Source organism: Heterocephalus glaber, unplaced genomic scaffold (assembly GCF_053883595.1).
Source record: "Heterocephalus glaber isolate CG9 unplaced genomic scaffold, H.glaber_assembly_v1.0 deba00001689, whole genome shotgun sequence".
In the NCBI taxonomy this organism is placed as follows: Eukaryota; Metazoa; Chordata; class Mammalia; order Rodentia; family Bathyergidae; genus Heterocephalus; species Heterocephalus glaber.
In genome coordinates, this window is record NW_028258414.1 from 12581536 (window position 1) to 12600519 (window position 18984).

General features: G+C 47.4%; 1 protein-coding gene across 4 annotated transcripts in view; it reads left to right on the forward strand.

The window, feature by feature from the left end:
- The window catches only part of Thsd4 (thrombospondin type 1 domain containing 4), a 576439-nt gene that overhangs the window by 93113 nt on the left and 464342 nt on the right, over positions 1–18984 (forward strand). For 3 of the 4 annotated variants that reach the window (XM_087199195.1, XM_087199194.1, XM_087199196.1), the window contains one exon: positions 17132–17579. The exons of the other annotated variant lie outside the window; for it this stretch is intronic. In XM_087199195.1, the coding sequence (XP_087055321.1) occupies positions 17132–17579 (448 nt within the window). The remainder of the gene's footprint in view (positions 1–17131; positions 17580–18984) is intronic. 4 annotated transcript variants of the gene reach the window in all.

An 18984-nucleotide genomic window follows, 5' to 3' on the forward strand; every position in this document is an offset into this window, starting at 1 on the left:
TCTGTCTACCACACAGGCCTATTGTGAGAGTCAGATGAGGTAGCAGCTGTAAAAGCTCTTCACGAAACATAAGACACGGCTCAGAAACAACATGGTTTCATTATTTTATGACCACTAACCAGATACTTCTTGGGATTCAGAGCCCACATCCCTTTCTGTGATTTCCCGTGTATGTGTGCACTTGCATGCATATGTACTGTGCATGTGTGCCTTCATGAGTGTGTGCGTGAGTATGTGCCTGTGCATGAAGATGCTGTGTGTGTGTATTCTTGCCCAAGAGATTCATTAGTTTTGAAACAGTTCAGATAGGACGGTCAGGCCTCCATAATAGCCTTCCCCCACTGATTCCTGCCTCCCCCAGGAATTGCCTCACGGTGGGTAGGAATCGTTTGTTTTCGAAGCACCTCCTTTTCTGCCCACTTTGTTGGAGGCTTTTTACATTTTATCATTAAGAATCCTGGAGCAATCCGTTATGTCTGTCCGGAGGGCCCCTGATCTAAGGGGGGCCCATCACGATGGTGGTTAGGAAAACTTGCTGTTAATTAAACTTTCGCAGAGCCACATGGCGATTCCCTGACCCTCTGTGGATACCTAGGGAGTCTTGTTACAGTGGAGCAGCAGAAACCACATGGCAAAGAGAAGGGAAGTCTTTGACCTCTGTTTCTTTGGAAAACCTCCCTGGCCGTCCTGGGTAGTTAGCAGAGAAGGCAGGTACATCTGTTTGAAATGCAAGCTCTGTGTTTTTAGTGGGGTTTTTGTTTTGTTTTGTTTTCTTCTTCCAAGGAAAGTTGTTTCTGTCCCTTCTGAAGCAGGAACTCCACTTAGTCCCCGAATTGTTTGACAAGAAGTTACCTGTTGATGCTAACCAGATAAACGGCCTTTTATTGTGCTTTGGTTTCTAAATCGGAAACCTTAGCCCTTTCACTAAGAGCGTTTGTAGCAGCACTGGGCCCACTGGTATGTGTGTTTCTGCCTGTAGGTTCGGAAAGATTGGAGCCAGATTTTAAGCTTGAGTTACTCTGATCTCAGACAAGCCTCCAAAGAGCCCTTGTTCATTTCTTGTGGCATTTCATTAAGTGTCAGAAGTATTTCATTAGTTATCAGAACAAAGATCACATTTGCCATAAGAATGCTGCCTTGAACCCTCTCCAAGTCATTCATAACTCAGATTTGAGCAGGACACGATGGGCTTTGGAAAAAGCCTGCCTGCAATATGTGTATCCCAGAAGGGGGAGCTCAGCTTTGCATGTGGAATCCCTGGGGCTTCTTCTTCAGGGCTCTGGTGGCAGCCTGAACTGCCTTTCTAGAAGGATTGGAGGGGCCATTTCCTGGATGTGTGAGTGCCTAGCACTTCCTTTACCCATTTTCCTGCAGGGGCCTGCGGGAATTGCCGATCCCATCATGGCAATGACAGTCATTTTTACTGCACATACTGTGTGCCATAACACTTACATGTGTTATTTTAGGGTCCAGTTGAGGACACTGAGTTAAGGCAGAGATGTTCCCGATGTCCTGCTCTTTCCAGGGCTGCCCTGAGCCCACAGCGTGGATGCAGGTAATTTACGCTGTCTTGAGCAGGTTTTGGGGCGGCCACTGTGGGTGAGCTGTTACTTGTGGCCTCATGTTGGCTTTCAGAGCAATGGGCTGGCTGCCCTGTAGGACGCTTCAGGTCCCAATTTCTTATCAAGCCACCAGTCCTTTTCTGCTTGTATAGCTCATTCCGTCCTGGTTCGTAGTAACAAGTCCTGCAAGGGCCAGTGGTGACTGATGCTTTGCTGTATGTGGAAGGCTGAACATTCTTCTCCTGTCAAACATCAGATCTCCCTCCCTGGAGTCTGTAAATGCTGACTTATTTGGAGGAAGGGTCTTTGCAGATGCGACTATGCTAAGGATCTTGAGATGGGGAAATCATCCTGGGTTATTGCAGTGGGCTCTGAATGCTATCAAGAGTGTCTTTAAGAAGACGAGCAGAGAGAGACTGATATGCAGGCCCAGAGAAGGTGATGCAAAGTCAGAGTAGAGAGTTGAAGATGCTGTTCTTGGAGACAGGAGTGATATGGCCATGAGCCAGGGGTGCTGGCAGCTGCCAGGAGCTAGAAAAGACAAAGCGATAATAGCGTTGCTTCATGACAGGGACACATCCTAGCAATGCGTCATAAGGCTATTTTGTCATTGTATGAATATCACAGGTCTGCGTATACAAGGTAAGGTGGCTGTGATGTCAGCAGGTGAGATAAATCACAGGGAACACCATAGTTTGTGTTGTTGACAGAAACATTATGCAGCACATGAGTGACTGTTGCCCACTTTCCTGCTTTCTCCAGAGGATGCACAGCCCTGCTGACACCTTGATTTCAGCCAAGCAATACTGATTTCAAACCTCTGGTGTCCCGGACCTGTTGGAGAATATTGCTGTTGTTCTAAGTCCCTAAGTTTGTGGAAGTTTGTTAGAGCAGATGGAGGACAGTGACAAGTGGTATAAGACTCTCAGTATAAGCTTCACAGGACTCTGATGCATAAACGATCCATAGTGTACCTTTTTTTTATTTTTTTGAGACAAGGTCTTAGTTTGTAGCTCACCCAGCCTCAAACTCAGGGTGCTCCTCCTGCCTCAGCCTCCTGAGTACTGGGATTATAGGCATGTGCTACCACGCCCTGGTGTCCCTTCTTTCATAGGAGAAGAATTCTGTGTTTAGAGAGATGGTAATCCCTGAGTCCCAGAGCTAGGAAGTTGCGCAACAGGGATTTGAACCCGACTGCTTTAAGCCTCTGCTCCTAACCACCGGCGGGTCTCCATCCTGGCCCCTAACTCTGGTGCCAGCTAATACCCCAGGCCAGGCTTGTCCCTAGAGCCTCCCTTGCCCTCCTCATGGTTTGCTTCACAGACACACAATGCTTTCTTTCATTCCCCATGAATCTTTTCCCTATAGAAACATTTGGTCCTCTTGCAGCCCAAAGGGTCCAGCAGCAGATAGCTAACGTTTCCCCTTCCCTCCATAATTGGAGCACAGTTCATTGTGAGCTACTGCTGAAAATTTATTCTTCCTGGATTGTGAGGAAAACAGCCATCTTCTCCTGTTTTCCAGTAAATTCTCATTCTAAATAGTCCATCCCTGTGATCCTTTATGAATGTGAACTTGGTATTTAAAAGCTCTGCTATCTCACAGTTATTTAAGCTCCTTAAGAGCTTGCCATTCATCCATTGAGAAACATTTGTTAATATTATGGTGATGATGCCTGATTACAGGCTACTAACTTGACCAGGTGTTTAATGTCCTGTGGACTCAATTTCCTTAGGTATAGAGTAGCAGTTGTGACCTGCTTGTTTATGGTGCTGGTTATGTGGCATACGGTGCAGAAAGCACTTGGCAGATGTTCAGTGAAGGAGCTATCAGAATATGGAATGTATCATTTAAGTTCGCTATGCTATCTTTCTTTAGGAATGGAAATAAACTACAACAGATCCCTCCTTCCTTCAGTTAACTGATGATGACAGATGTGTCCCAAAAGAACTTCCTGGGACATGAGGAAGATGCTTATTTTGCCTGAAATGTTACATACTTATAATAAAGGGAGAGATGAATTGATATATGGTGAGCAAGCTCAGAGGCAGTGGTTTGGAAATTCAGAATGGGAGAGACCCCAGAATATGAGAGAAATTCCACTGCTTCCTCCATAGGCCTCTCACATGAAAGATGCTCAGAAAACAAGTTGTGTTAGAATCATTATCACTGTTGTGCTAATGAATTCAGAATGCACAGAAAATACTTCTCCAGCTTTCTCCAACCTGCTGCGGGTTAGCCTTGGAGCAGGGGCCACTGTTTGAGAGTCCCCAGGGGAGAGGGGTGAGGAGCCAAATTGGTTCAGCATCTGCTCTGGCAGGGCACCGTGCCCCACAGGAAATCTCCTTTGGTCCCCCTAAGCCCCATGGTCCTGGGGGCCATCGGGTTCAGGTTACACTCGCAGCAGCTCTGACACCCAGGAGGGCTCCTCTTAGGGTGGAGAGGTGGATGCATCCTCTCTTCTTCCTTGCAGTGCTGGCTCTGTGCTCTCCCAGGTCAGGGTGGGGCTCTGAGTCTCTTCCCTTCAGGCCACGCCCTGTGCTGGACCCTTCCCCTGCGTGACTTCACAGCATCTGGGCAGCGGCCAGGTGAGGTAGACCCACTCAACTGCTGTGGGGAACAGGCTGTGCACCCACTCGCCCCTGAGTGCACAGGTTGGAAGTGGATGACTGGGCCTGGCTCTCAGAAAAGCTGGCTCTTTGTTTCTTCATCTCTCTCTCCCTTTCTTCCTTCCTTCTTTTTTTTTTTTGGTACCGGGGATCGAACTTGGGACCTTTCACTTGCGAGGCAGGCATGGAACCGCTGAGCTAGATCCCTGGCCCTTCTCCCTTCCTTCTTTGCCCCCTTCTCTTCCCCCTCCCCCAGTCCACCTTCCCGTCCCTCTCCCCCTCCCTTTTCTTGGTGGTACTAGGGTTTGAACCTAGGGCCTTCACATTAAGCTCCATTCCCAGCTGTTTTTATTTGAGACAAGGTCTCTCTGAGTTGCTGAGTTGCCCAGGCTGGGCTCAAACTTGCCATCCTCCTGCCTCAGCCTCTGAGTGTGCTGAGGTTGTACTTGGGCTCTTTCTACCATCTCGTGTTACCTTTTACCCTCCAGAGGATCTCTTACCCTCTTCACCTTCAAGGAATCCTACCTAGAACACACTAGGGTGGGGAAATCACCTCTGAGTGCTCCAGTATTAATTTAGGGCTAGGGGTGTAGCTCAGTGGGAGAGCATTTGCCTAGTACGAATAGGCCTTGGGTTCCTTCTCTGGCACACGCACGCGCGCAGTCTCTCTCTCTCTTTCACACACACACACACACACACACACACACACACACGCAAATGCAAATTAACTCAGCCTTAGCTGGAAATGCCTTTCCCCAGAACCTCCATTAGCTCATTCCTTGCCTTTCTCCAAATCCCAAAAATGCCTCTTTCTCTGGTCCAGTCCATCTTCCCCCTTGGAGAGGGTGGGGTCACACTGCATTGTGACACCCAAGTGTCCTCGTGCAGTGAGTAACCTGCAGAACCATGAGTGGCATTCTTGCAGCCCCCTGACCATTGATGTTTGTTGTGCTGGAACCAGTTTCCTGGAAAGCCCCTCACAACATACTGAGTAAGTTGCCTACAGAGCAGTCAGGAAACCCAGGGTCACTCCGAGGCACCATGGACACTGTGAATGACTTCTTAGGGACATTTGGCAGTTTTTCAAATGGGAGCATAGAAAAGAAGGAGCCTGATAGCAGTGTCTGCAGTGAGGGTCCAGGTCACCTCCTGGAGTCATTGCCCTGGGAGGACCAGGTCTGGTTTGAAAGTTGCTCCCAGTTTTATTTCGGGGAGGAGGCACAGGCTGACAGCCAGTGAGCCTCCCCTCCTGGAGGCCAGTGGGTCAGTGGCTGAGGCTAGGGTCTTCTTCATGTCTAACTTCCTGGTGTAAAAAGGGCCTGTTAAACTCCGAGTCACCCCAGAACCCACTTCCTGTTTCCTAAACCCAGGCTGCTTGGCCCCTGACTCCTGGAAGGACTCCGGAATTTGCCTGTGACATTTTCCCTTTCCGGTTAGTGGATCAGATTTGCCACTTCCCCTGTGTCCCTCCCTCGCTTCCTGCCCTGCCCAGGGACCTGGGATCCTTCTTACAGCAAACCTCTCAGTGGATTCTCATGCCAGGCTTTCCACCTAGACCAGTGATGGCGAACCTTGTAGAGCTCTCAGTGATACAAACAGCCTGCTGTGACACATGTGCCATAGGTTCGGCACCACTGTGGTAGGGAGCAGAGGCAGTCAAGCAGGTCAAACCCAAGGCTAATGTATGTGATGGTGTGCGCCACACAGTAGGCAACTGGGAAAGCTTTTGTTTTCATTGTCGTAATTTAAATTTTCTTAAGTGGTCAGGGTTCTTATCTTCTGTGGATATGAGATAATTTATTGCCTAGCCCAGTCCTGGCAGGAGTCGGAGTCTTCTGAACTTCTAAACAGACATCTGCACGCACCCTGACCGCTTGCTTGCTGCCTCTTTGAACTGAGCACATGGTATCCTTTTCCCCTTTGGCAGATGACACAGTGGAACAGGGCGCGTTTCAGGAAAATGGAGCTCTTTCCAGTTTTAGACTGCAAACTCCTTCCTATCCAGTTTGCCTTAGATCTGTGGCTCCTTAGAACTCACTTTTTTCTGAGCCTCAGCTCTGCTCTCTGCTCTTCTTCCTCCCTTTCACTCAGGCTCTTAGAACTTTCTAGATGGCCACTGTATACTGACCTAATCCTGCTACTCCCCTGCTTTCTGCCCCATGTAGGGGGCTGCTTTAACCTGCTTATTGGAACTCAGAGCATTTTTTGCTAATGAATCCAAAATCTTTATTGACTCACTGGTTAGAGACACTGAGCAGTTAAGCTCTGATCTCTCCCATGTCTTGCTTCAACATTTGCAGTGCTTCTTTCTGTGTCCTCCTTGGGGCTAGCTTGGGAATAAGCATGGCCCTGGTGAGGAAGCTGGACCCTCTGCCTACAGCACTGCCCGGCCGCAGTGTCAGTGCCTTGGCAGAGTGTGTGCGGGCTGCCCTCATGGCGGGGGACACGGGGGAGCTGATGTTTACGTTGGGCCTGGAATGCTGCACCAGGGCGGAAGGAGGGAAGGTGGAATTCAGGGTGGGGTCTTGGAGCACAAGAGCCTGGGTGTTCGGGAAATAGTGAGTGATTCATTGTGACTGGAAAAATGTAGGAATGGAGGTGGGCTACAGGGAGGGAGGTGAAGAGTAGATTTGAATCTGGGAAGATAGAGACTTGCTGGGGTGTGTGTGTGTGTGTGTGTGTGTGTGTGTGTGTGTGTGTGTGTGTGTGTGTGAAGGGTGGTCTGATATCACAGCTCATATGCCCTAAAACTCTAAGTTTGGACTTTGTTTTCTGGGCAGAGATGAGCGGCGAAGGTTTTAAGTAGAGGATAAGGAGGAGGCCACTGCAGAGTCAAGTGTGTGAGGTTCCTAACTTGAGGACTGATGAGTGGGGCTTTTTGTAGCCACACTGGGAATAAGCCCGGGGTGTTTGTCATCACTGGAAATATAGGATTGGATATCACAGAGCCCTGGCTTTTACTTCTTTTTTTAAAAAATGTATTTATTTATATATTAATTGGTACATTTTGGGTATACAATACATTTACATTTATCATTGGGTGCTTGTACCTGAACATGATGAATCTTAGTTCTTATTTTTTCCCCATTACCTGTGCGCCCTTCACCCCCTCCACCCTTCCCTATTTACATAGATTTCATTTCCATTTTTTTCTTTTCTCATAATTTTTCCTTTCCCTTCTTCCCTTTCCCCTTCCCCTCCCACCACCCTTAACCCTTTGGACCTTTTCCTATTTCAAATTATCAATTATTCATTTTAATCATTTTCATCCTTATTTACACTTTCAGTTTCTCACACTAGAGAAACTGTTTGGTATTTACACATGTGTGTCCTATTTATTTCACTTAAGAGTATGGCCTCAATATGCATTCATTTAGCTATAAATGCCTCTAGTTTCTCTTTCTTTATGGCTGACTACTACTCCATTTTATAAAAAACTACATCTTCTTTATCCAGTTTCCAGTTGATGGGCACTTGGGCTGTTTCCAAGCTTTAGCTATTACAAACTATGCCACGCTATAAACATGGGTGCACATATATCGCTGTGGTATGATTCTTTTAATTCTTTTGGGAAGATACCCAGCAGGGGAATAGCTGGGTCAAATGGGACCTCTAGCCCTAGCTCTTTGAGGTATCTCCACACTGATTTCCACAGTGGTTGCACCAGTCGACCCTCCCACCAGCAGTGGAGCAGTGTTCCTCTCTCCCCACAGCCCCACCAGCATTTGTTATTGGCTGATTTCTTGATAGCACCTGGCTTTTACTTCTGTAGGCTGTGTGGCCCGAGCACATTGGGGCTCTAAGAAGCTTCCAGCTGGACATGGGCTCTAGCTGGTGCTCATGCTGATCGAGAATCTTTCTGGGAGTTTACAATTTCTTTGTTATTGGCAGTGACCTTTCTGGAGAATATTTTGACCCCTGACTCTTTCTGTCTCCCAGGTCTTTCCGGCTTAGAGCCTGTGTATAAGTGGGTATTTTGTGTCTAGTCGAATCACTGCATATGTAAGACCTGAAATCGTACCCCTGCTTTCTCCCATCGATATTGTGAATGCCACAGATGCAGCTGGGGGAGAGTTCTGCTACAGCCCACTGCACTTGGCCCTCAGGGTCCTCCCCACATCCTGCCATAGTGACGTTTAGCAAGGTTCAGTGGAAAACAGTTAAGTGTTTTTTCTTTTTTGTTTGTTTTTGTTTTTCTTTTTCTTTTTTGGCCTTTGAGATAAGGTCTTGCTATGTACTTCATGGTGGCCTTGAAATTACTACTATGTAATCCAGGGTGGCCTTGAATTTGGGATAATCCTTCTGCCTCAGCCTCCTGAGTGCTGGGATTACAAGTATGTGCCACCATGGCTGGCTGTTTTTCTTTTCAGTATCACTTTTGTATATTTAAAACCTATGCAGAAGGCAAAAAGAAATGAGTAGCAGTGCAACAGGGTAGGAAATCAGTAAGTCTGTTTCATCTCTACCTCATTTGGTCTGGTGCCCAGAGAAATGAATTACCCAAGTTTCTTCTTTTGTAATTTTTATTTTTATTAGTATACATCTGTAGTACAGGATAAGTACACTCATCTTCGGGAGTTGGTACATGTATATAACAAGTCTTAATTCTTTTTACATCTCCTTCCCTTCCCCTTGCTTCTCCTTCCATTTCTTGATCCCTACATTTCGTATTTATCATTTCCAAGATGTATTCTGAATTTACATTCATTCACTCTCTCTCTCTCCCTCTCTCCCTCTCCCTCTCCCTCTCCCTCCCTCTCTCTCTCCCCCTCTCCCCCTCTCCGCCCCCCCCCGTTTCCCGACCCCCCCTCATAGTATCTTCGGTTCAGTATCTTCGGTTCAGTATCTTCGGTAGCTTGTTTGTTTTACTGACCTGTCTTTCGGAGACCTTTCTATGTCAGTGTGTATACATTCTTTCAAACAGCCTCGTAGCATGCCACCATCTGAATGTACCGTCATGTAGTTAGTCCCTTCCTCCTGTGTTTGAGGACACAGATTGTGTTTCGGGTTCATGATATCTACTCATGACTCAGGTCAACAGCACAGCTGACTTTCTTGCAGGGCCCTGGTCCGTGAGCCTGAGACCCTGCCGCTGCAGGAATACTGTCTGGCCCCAGAGATAGCGGTGTGCAGACGCTCCCTGGCACATGCATCAGTTTGGGGTTTATGCTGCTCCTCCCTCACCCTCCTTCCTGGGGTTACCAGGGCTCCAGAGAGGGGTTCCTCTGCAGCCTCAGGGAAGGGGGCAAGCTGTCTGCTTTGCCTCCCTGGCCGCTTCCCACCCTTGCTGCGACTGCTGCCATCATCTGTGGCCTTGGGTCCCTGAGGACCACATGCTGTGTCCCACTGGAAGCACAAAGCCCCTCCCAGTGGCCCCCTCTCTCCCAGCCCGGCCCCTTTCCAGAAGCCCCTCCTTCCACATCTGGACTGGGTGCCGTGTTGAGTGTGGGCTTCCCACAAAGTGTGGGGTCCCTGTGTCCTCAGGCCCCTGCCCCTCTGAGGTCTCCATTGCTCCCCACCATAGCTGGCAGCACCCTGGCCTGAGCTCTGGTGACTGCCTGTCACTCCTGGCTCATATGCCCACAAGACAGACTCTCCGTTTCCTTTGGCTTTGAAGGATAATTCCAAGGCCGTAATGCCTTCTTCATGGCCAGTAGCAGAAGCTGTGCCTCTGCCCTTTGTGCCCTTGACTTTGGCTCTTGACCAGAAAGACCTAGTTTTTCACATTTAAAGAAAGCTTTTCTCTCCTATGCAGATCTTTGCATCTTCCCTTCTCTGGTGTTGTTATCCTCAGCGTCATCTAGAAGCTCCGCGAGCAGAAAGGCTTTACTGAGAGAGAAGCATGCTGGGCAGTTGCTTAATTATCGTCCTGCTAGGGTTTCTGGGTGTCCTGCAGGTTCCACAGGCTGCAGCTAGGTTCTCTGAAGCCGGTCTCTGTGTACCTCTGCAGACACCCAGCACAACTCCTAGGTAGGATTGAATCACCTAGTTGCCTAGGCTGGGTTTGTTTAGTGTCCATACAGACCATCCTGAAAGATACATTTGGCCATGCCAGTGGACTTTGACTAAGGGTTATTCCTGCAAATCATATCTGCTTCCCCTTCTCCCAGTTTAAAAGTGTCCAGCGGAAGGAATTGCTGGGTCTCTTTGGTGACAGGATGAAAGAGGGAGATGTGCACACTTGGAACCTGCTGTAGAGCAGCCTTCAGGTGCTGCATGTCACCATTTGTCACCAGGAGCTTGTAATCCTTAGGCTCCTCTTTCTTCCAGCATGCCTTCCAACCTCAGACTGGGCAGGTAAATTCCCTTCCATCCCACACGCCTCCTTCCCATCTTTTCTGTGGGAGAATTCACCTCACCTGGGAACTCCACCCAAGTGCCCAGTGCAAAGAACACCACCAGTCTTACTGCCGAAAAACCTAGAACCTCCCAGGTTGAGCTCTCAAGGAGACTTCAGCACATGCCGGGCAGCCAAGCTCCTGGTCAAGCTGCCTTTGCTGCGTTCCCATCCCCCTGGGCTCTCGGGCTCCCCTCCTGTGGCTCTCAGCAAGCCACAGGCCCAGCACTGCTGCTCTGAGATGCCATGGCCCATGTGGGGTCCATGTTAGCACAGCTGAGAGGCTGGTCCTCTTACAGAGACCTGTCTGAGCTCTGTGGGAAAGCGGAATGGAAATAAACGGGGAAAGTTTAAAAAATACAAACAGCCTGGCTTCTGGAGGGCAGGCTTCTCGATCTGCCCATTCCACTCTGTCCTGGAAACATAGGGAAGAGGTGGGAAGCCATCGTCCAGCACGAACTGCTGACAGCCACATCTGGGTGGCTTTCCAGCCCTGCTGGGCCTGCACGGTGCCCCCCTTGAACTGTAATTCTCCCATCCTTTGGGGAATAAAAGCCACATCCCAGCCCCTGCTGGGTCCCTTTTCCATTGCAAAGACCTGTTTCTTCTCCAGGTTTTTACAGCAAGAATGTGCCCACCTGGCAGATGACACTTTGAATCCTGCATAGAGGGAGGTGGCTGCAATCACTTAATAGTCTTTTAATAAAACACAACAATTTATATAACAGATATCCAGCAAACACAGTAGCAGGAAGGGGGAGATTTTCCACCCTTGGACAACAGTGGAGCTACTCATTTGCATCCTATTTCAAGTTCACAGGAGTCAATTATTGAGCACCTGTTAGGTGTAGCCATTGTAGTAGTTATCACTGTGTAAGATAATTAAGGCCCAGCCCCTACTTTGGAGCTACAGGAGCCTGCAGTCTAGTGCATTAAAGTGGGTTTGAAAGCCAGTAAGTATAATGAAAGATGATGTGCAGAGACAATTACACGTCTAGTGGGAGGACAAAGGAGGAGGACACTGCTTCTGCAAAGTAAAGGGTTGAGGCAGGTTTGGACCAGAAAAAAGACATGGTGAACATCATGCTTTAGCTAAGCCCGGACTGGCCGGTAGGGAGCTGTTTCAGGACATGGTGCTGGGGAAGGTAGCTGGCAGGAGGGGCCAGCATGATCTGAAGCTAGGGACAAACTGGGAGAAGAGAGTGAGGTGGTCCGTGCAGTGCCAGGGCAGACAAGATACAGCAGAGGCCCTGGTGTGCAGCATGGCATGGCTAAGCCAAGGGCCATGGACAAGCGGAGGAGGGCTGAGAGGACAAGCGAGCTACTTCTGGGGATGCAGACACTTGGAAGAGAGAGAAAGAGGCGGGGGGGGAGATCCTCAGCCAAGAGCGTCAGCATCATCTAGGGACATGTTAGAAGTGCAAGGCCCCAACCCAGGCCTCTGGAGTCAGCCCATTGGCAGGAGGAGTTTCCTGGTCTGTTGTAAGTAACAAGTCTTCCAGGAGACTGATGCTCCCTGAAGTGTAAGAACGACTCAGATACAGAGGGTATGGAAGGAGACAGGGAGCAGCCAGGTGGGGATAGACATGAATCTTGGTTTGAATGTGTTGAGTTCGAGGTATATGAGGGATGTCTGGGTGGAGCTCTCCAGGTGTGGCCCCGGGACCACAGCATCACAGCCCCCGGGAGCATGTGACAGAAGCAGCCAGGCTGCCCCAGACCTCCCTAACCACGGGCAGGATTCAGATGTGACCCCTCACGTCACAGGCTGTAGCCCGAAGATTATGGGCTTGATGCCCAGGAGAGGAGTCCAGATAGGAGCTAGAAGTGTGGGAAGTGTCAGTTACCAAGCATGGTTGGAGGTGACCCACTTCCAGGGAAGTGCAAAGCTGGGAAGAGGGGGCCAGATGTCACAGAGCTGCTGGGCACGCTTCAGGAGCCCTGAGTGATAGCCAGGCTCTTGGGAGGAAAGGACCATTTGCAGCTATTATGTCAGGAACCAACAGTTTCCTCGGACATCCACTGGGTGACCTGGGTCTGGAGCCTGGTGACATCAGAACCCTTTGGATCCACTATCGTGAGCTTTGTTCATTTTTGTTACAGCTGGAAAATGTGAACAAATAGGAAAAATAATCGTACACGAGCCTCAGTACAAGTCACCCAAGAAAGGGTTTTAAATATTGAAACAAATGATAAAAAACAAATGGTAAGAACTGCTTTCAGACTAAAAAACTATATTCCTCTTAGTAATCTTGATTTGATATTTACAGCATGTTTATAAGTAAATAAGATGGGAATTACTTGTATTCTCATCTTTAAAAAATATCAGCTTTGAGATATAATTTACACACCAAAAAATTTACCAACTTTCAGAAGTTTACATATATTCACCAAGTTGTGCAACAGTCATCACTGTCTATTTACAGAACATTTCCATCTCCCCAAAAAGAAACCCCACCCCTTTTTCCTGTCTCTCCACGACCCCTGATCCACTTTCTGTCTCAATGGGTTTGCTTGTTCTAGAGCAGTGGTGGTGAACCTATGGCACCTGTGCCACAGCAGCTGTTTGTATCATTGAAAGCTCTAAAAGGTTCGCCATCCCTGTTCTAGACATTTTGTATAAATAGGATCATGCATCGTCTCTGGCTTCTTTCACCTAGGGCATTGTTGAGGTCCACCTGTGTTTAGGATATATCAGTGCTCCATCTCTTTTGGGACTACCTCATAGTCCATGCTAAGGGTAGAATGCGTGTTATCTGTACGTCAGTTGGGTGATAGGCATGTGGGTCGTTTCCACCTTTTGGCTGTTGTGATTAACGCTGCTCTGGGCATTCATGTACAAGTTACTTGTAGATGGATGTTCTCATTTCTCCTGGGTATGTACCTAGAAGTGGACTTGCTAGGTTGTAAGGTAAGACTATTTTGAACTTTTGAAAGAGCTTCTGGGTAATTTTGCAAAGTGACTCTACCAGTTTACACTCCCAAGTTTCAGTTTATCTTCCCCAACCCTTATTATTGGCACTGGGAATCGAACTCAGGACCTTGCATTTGCCAGGCAGGTGTGGCGCCACTGAGCTACATCTCTGGCTCTGGTTGTCTTTTTCATTATAGCCCTTTTGCTGAGTGTGAAATGATCAGCATATTCATTTATAGGTAAGAAAACTAAGGGCACATTACTTGCCAAAATTTGTAGAGTCAGTAAATGGCCAAGCTGGAACATTTTTAAAGCCAGCACTTGTACGACACATACTTTTGGGAGGCAGTAAGACTTTTGCTGTAATTGAGCCTTTTAATCTTTACAACTGTGTTTAAGGTGGATACCACCAGTTTCAGATTTTGAACATTTGGGATTAGGGATACTCATCTAATCAAGTCTCTGCAAATATCACCAAATCCAAAACCCTCTGAAATCTGAAACACTTCTCTTCTTGAGTATTTTGGATGAAGAATGCTCAGCCTGTCTTAGCATCTTCATTTGTAAATGGATACAGGGCGAGTCCTGGGCTCAGAGCGAGACTGTGAGGCCCACAGGGTGCAACCTGGAAGGTGACATCACTCTCAAGTTCCAGTCAGCACCCGCAGGACCCTGAGAGCACCCCCCACATGATGAGCCCAAGGGGTTCCACTGGCAGCAGCCTAGTTCTGGCCCTGGTAGGAGGAACTGAGGGAAGCAAAGATTGAGTACCTTTCTCAGAGTTTCCGAATTAGTCTGTGACAGAGCTGGGAGTCAGACCCCAGGATCCTGGCCTTGAGGTCTACATTGTGAAGCACACTGTACAATCTGTTGACCTGCACCTCTCTGCTCTCTGAACTGTGCCTTTTCTATTGCTTTCTCAAGGCCTGACTTTTGGAAATTAGCCAGAATTTTGACAAGTAGGGACCCTGAGGTAAAATTCCATTGCTGGGTTTTGGGAGACTGAGCAGAATGAATCAACTTAACAGGCCCCTGGGCATCCACTGTGTGCCCACACGGTCCCACTCAGCCACATCTGTGCTCACTGTCACAACTCTATATAAATCTGCCCCATTCTACAGAAGCCCCCAGCAAGTGGTCAGATGGACTCTGTCCTGTTGCAGAAGAGGCCACTCTGAACCACCAGGATTATTTGCTCTGACCAGTTATAGGAAAACAAGCATTCTCCTGGCCCAGTGGGAAGGAACCTGTCACTCATCCAAGTGTACTGGGTCAAGGATGCAGAAGTCAAATCTCTCCTAATCGTACCTTGTTTGGTTGCTTATTCTTTTTAGTCTGTTTATCAGAATTAACTGGTTGTTTGCTTTCGAACCATCATCTTTCCAATGATGTTGCTATTTCAGTAGATTTTCATTGGTTTTCAGATTTGGGCAATGTGAATTCATAAGTAGACATTTCTGCATAGACACAGAATGCTGGGCAGCCTTGGGGAAGACACTTACGCAAGTCATGCACCAGTGCCAGGTTCTTCTCTGCTCCCCAAGAGTGAGATCAAGTCCACCTGGCTCATCAGTGCCTACTGCTGAGCAACAGTGGAGCAGCCTGTCCTGGGCAAGCAGATCTTTTAGATGTGTTACAAACTCAGAGTTTTGTTTTAATCTCATTGTTATTTCTCTTCACTAAAAATGGTGCTTTTTGGGCCGGGGATTTAGCTCAGTGGCTCCATTGCCTGCCTTGCAACCGCAAGGTCCCGAGTTTGATCCCTGGTACCAAAAAAAAACCCAAGAAAAACCCAGTACTTTTTGCTGTGGAATTTTGACCTTTTGGGTTGGAACTTCAGTTCTGTTCTGTGACTCTGTTCTTCAAAGCTGTGCGTCCGTGAGTCAGAGGATTGGCATTGCCTAGGAGCTTGTTGGAAGTGCAGAATTCAGGCCCCACCCCGGACCTCCTATAAGTCAGAATCTACTGCTTAACAAGGTCCCAGGCAGTTCGGGCTCCATCTCCTTTCTCTGTTATCTTCAGCTAAGGTCTCCACTGAGAACTTAGCTTGAGGCTAGATTTTTTGGTAGGCAGTCAGATCTTAAAAACATACGCACACAGAAATTCCTTCCTTTGCCTTTGCATGATGTCATTCATTTTACCTGGCCCACCACAAGAAAGAAAAAAGCAAATCACATCCAAGTTATAAGACTACTTAATTGCATCTGTTAAAGTCTCCATTATTAATAGAGTCCCAGGTATTGCCAGGATTAATTGAGAAATAGCTTCAGGCAAAATAAACACTGCAGCTGGGCTTTAATTCAAAACCATATCAGCTAAGAATGAGGGCGCAATTAGTGATAAAGATGTTAATAATTAGTCACACTGTGTTAAGTTTTACATTCAGTGATTATATAGAGTGAAGAAAGACTTTCCTCAGGAGGGCAGAAATCAACATTTCACCTTGATTGCTATTTTAATGTGCTTATTTTAATGGGGCCATCCTGTGGAAACCCGTGGGCACATTTCCAGTTTTACAGAAATGTAGAATTAATTATTATGGAAGCATATAATTTTAGAGTTGGAGCAACCTTGGCGGTCATTTCATCTAGTTCAGTCATTTTGCAAATGAATAAGTCAGATGACTCAAGTCCTTCCACAGAGCGCAGGAACCCAGGCTTCCCAACTGCCAGACCAGAGATGGTGACACTTTTTCAGATCCCTCCAGATGGAAGGGCTTTTTCTTGCCTCAGAATTCTAAAAGCACATTTATTATATTTCCTTCACTCCATGTTATGTCCTCGTTGCTTTCAGTTGTAAGGCTGGGGTCTTGGGAACCACGTCTGATTCACTTTTGTATTTTTTTTTTTAACCATTCCTACCTCTGTACTTTGCAAACAGTAGTTGCACAAAAAATTGCTATGCAGTGCAGTTCTGGGGCTGCTTTTTACCTGTCTGGTAGAGTTATTACGCCTTCATCTTGGCTAAAAACTGGCCATGGTGGGCGTATTTATACCATGAAAATGAGCAAATGCCTTAGTCAGGGTTCCCCCCACCCCAGTAGACTATTTGTCAGACATTCACTGGCACATCACTGTTGACCTGACTTTGATAAAGATCCATACCAATACGAAGGTGACCATTCACCTGTCACTAAGCGTGGGTTGCCTCAACAATGACGGAGTAGCTGGTAGGGGTCAGATCAGTGCATGCCAATCCTGAGGACTGCGTTGGATTTTGGCTGCTCAGTTAATTTCCACTTACTTGAAAAGCTCTTTGGGCATAAATGGTAATGGAAACAGGGTCTGAACTATCAGGCACAGTTGAGTGAGAAAAAAATATAATGTGAGAAAAAAGTGAACAAGAAAGTTCCAGTGGCTGAAACTGCAATAGCTTTATATTTCTCAAAAAATGTTCCATAGCTTCCTGTGACCTACAGAAATGCCTGAACTCCCCCACGTAGGAAGCACACACTGACCCCAGCTTACTGTCCTGACCTCATTTCCAGCCCCTCCTGTCATCCACTGTCTCCCACCATTGAGTCTCAACTCCATTTTGCTCCAGGCCCCCACGGCATTACCTGCTTCTGGGACCGCCCCCGCCCCGGGCCACCACAGGCTCTCTCCCAAGCCTCTCTTCCCGCCTCGTCCCCTGTAGCATGGGCCAGAGTTTCTGAGTTAACACGAGAATTCCTATGACTTCATCTCCTCTCTTGTGTGTCTGTCTTCAGGAGCAGGACCCAGGGTCCCATTGGCCCTGGCAAGTATGGCTATGGCAAGGCCCCGTACATCTTACCACTGCAGACGGACACCACCCACATGCCACAGAGGCTGCGAAGACAGAGGCCCTCATCCCGGCCATCCCGGTCCCAGGGGGCATCTGCTGTCAGACATGGCTACCGCCTGCCAGCCCACCAGCTCCCCGCCCATGGGCCTCTGTACCAAAGCGAAAATGGCCCTCGCTCTAGACTGCAGGCCTCGGAGGCCTCCATCTACCAGCTACCTTTGACCCATGACCAAGGCTTCCCTGCAGCTTCAAGTCTCTTCCACAGCCCAGAAACAAGCAACAGCCATGGCGTGGGGGCCAACAGGGCGGATCCGAGCTTCTCACAGCCCCTGCGATCTGCAGCTATCTCGTGCATTGGGGCCTATCGACAGTACAAGCTGTGCAACACCAATGTGAGTACACACCAGCCCAGACTGGGCCTGCAGACACCTGTCCTGCTTCCTGTCTGTCTGCTGGCCCTGAGCAGGTGGAAGACAGTTGAGGGCAGGGGGACTACAGACGGATCTTGTCAACAGAACTCTTTACACCAGTGCAGTCATACAGTCTTTAAAATATTGAAGTAGCTTCCTCTGTCTCTTTTCTTTCCATGCATTCTCCCTGTTTACTTTTTTGTAAGGTTATTGCTTTAGTAACTTATGCATTGCTTATGGATAACTTATCAATAATCACTTCATAATGATGTTAGCCATTGCTGTGTCACAAGCCACCCAGTTCTTTGCTCATGAGTCAGCAGTTGGGCTGATTTAGGGCAAACTGTGATGCCAATGAAGTGGGTGTTTGGGGAGGGTACCATTGAGTTTCTCCAAGGCTCCCTGCTCCTGCTGTTCCAGGTGTAACCTAAACACATGAGGTATTGAATCATGAAGGAGTCTGACAAGACGAAATGAAGACTCTCCCTGTCCTTGTCTTAGGGGAGGAGCTGGAATGGCTGGGGTGAGAGAAAACGCTTGGAGCTCTCCAGGAGACAGTTATTTACTAACTGGTGTGGGAGAATTTCAGTATTTTACGACCTTGTGTAGTGCACTGGTGTATATAGGCTGAATACCACTTTGGATAATAGTTCAATAAATATTTGATTCCATCTTCATGCATTTTAATAATATACAGTACTTTTATTAAAAACTCAGGACAAGACATGCCTTGTGCTCAGCACTTCTCTTACTTATACCATTTAATCCTCTCCTTAACCTGTGGGTTTTCTCCTCTCCCCATTTTATACTTGCAGAGAGGTTAAATAACTTATGGAAGATTCCAAGCTAGTGAGTGGTAGAATAAATTACCAATGTAAACTATATCACGCTACCAAACGTGTTGTTTTTAATACCAATTTAACGACCATGTATAGCAGAGAAGGGAATGAGAAAATGTTAAGAGGTTAAATTTCCAAGTTGCTCTATTTTTTCATTAATAATTTAATCTGCCTTACTACTCTGTTACTGGGCAGCAGGACAGCTGTTACATATTAGATTCAATTTACGTATTAAAAATATATTTCCTGGTATAGAATCCATAGAAATGACTTAATTTGTGATCTTAATAATTCCTCCAAATGTCTGGATTGCTCTTTCTTCCGCTGACAGACTTCAGAAATTATTCATATCTATAAAGCAGTAGTTTTTCTTTTAGTTGGGTTCTCCCCGTTTACATTTAATTTCTTGTCATACCAGATGGGTTCATTCTGCTTTGCTTCCTGGGGTTGTGATCCTCAATGTCTGTTCCTAGAATATTGTGTAAAATTCTTTGGAGTGTTGGTTTGGTATTCATGAAGTTCCTAAGGTGCTCTTTGTCATGAAAGTA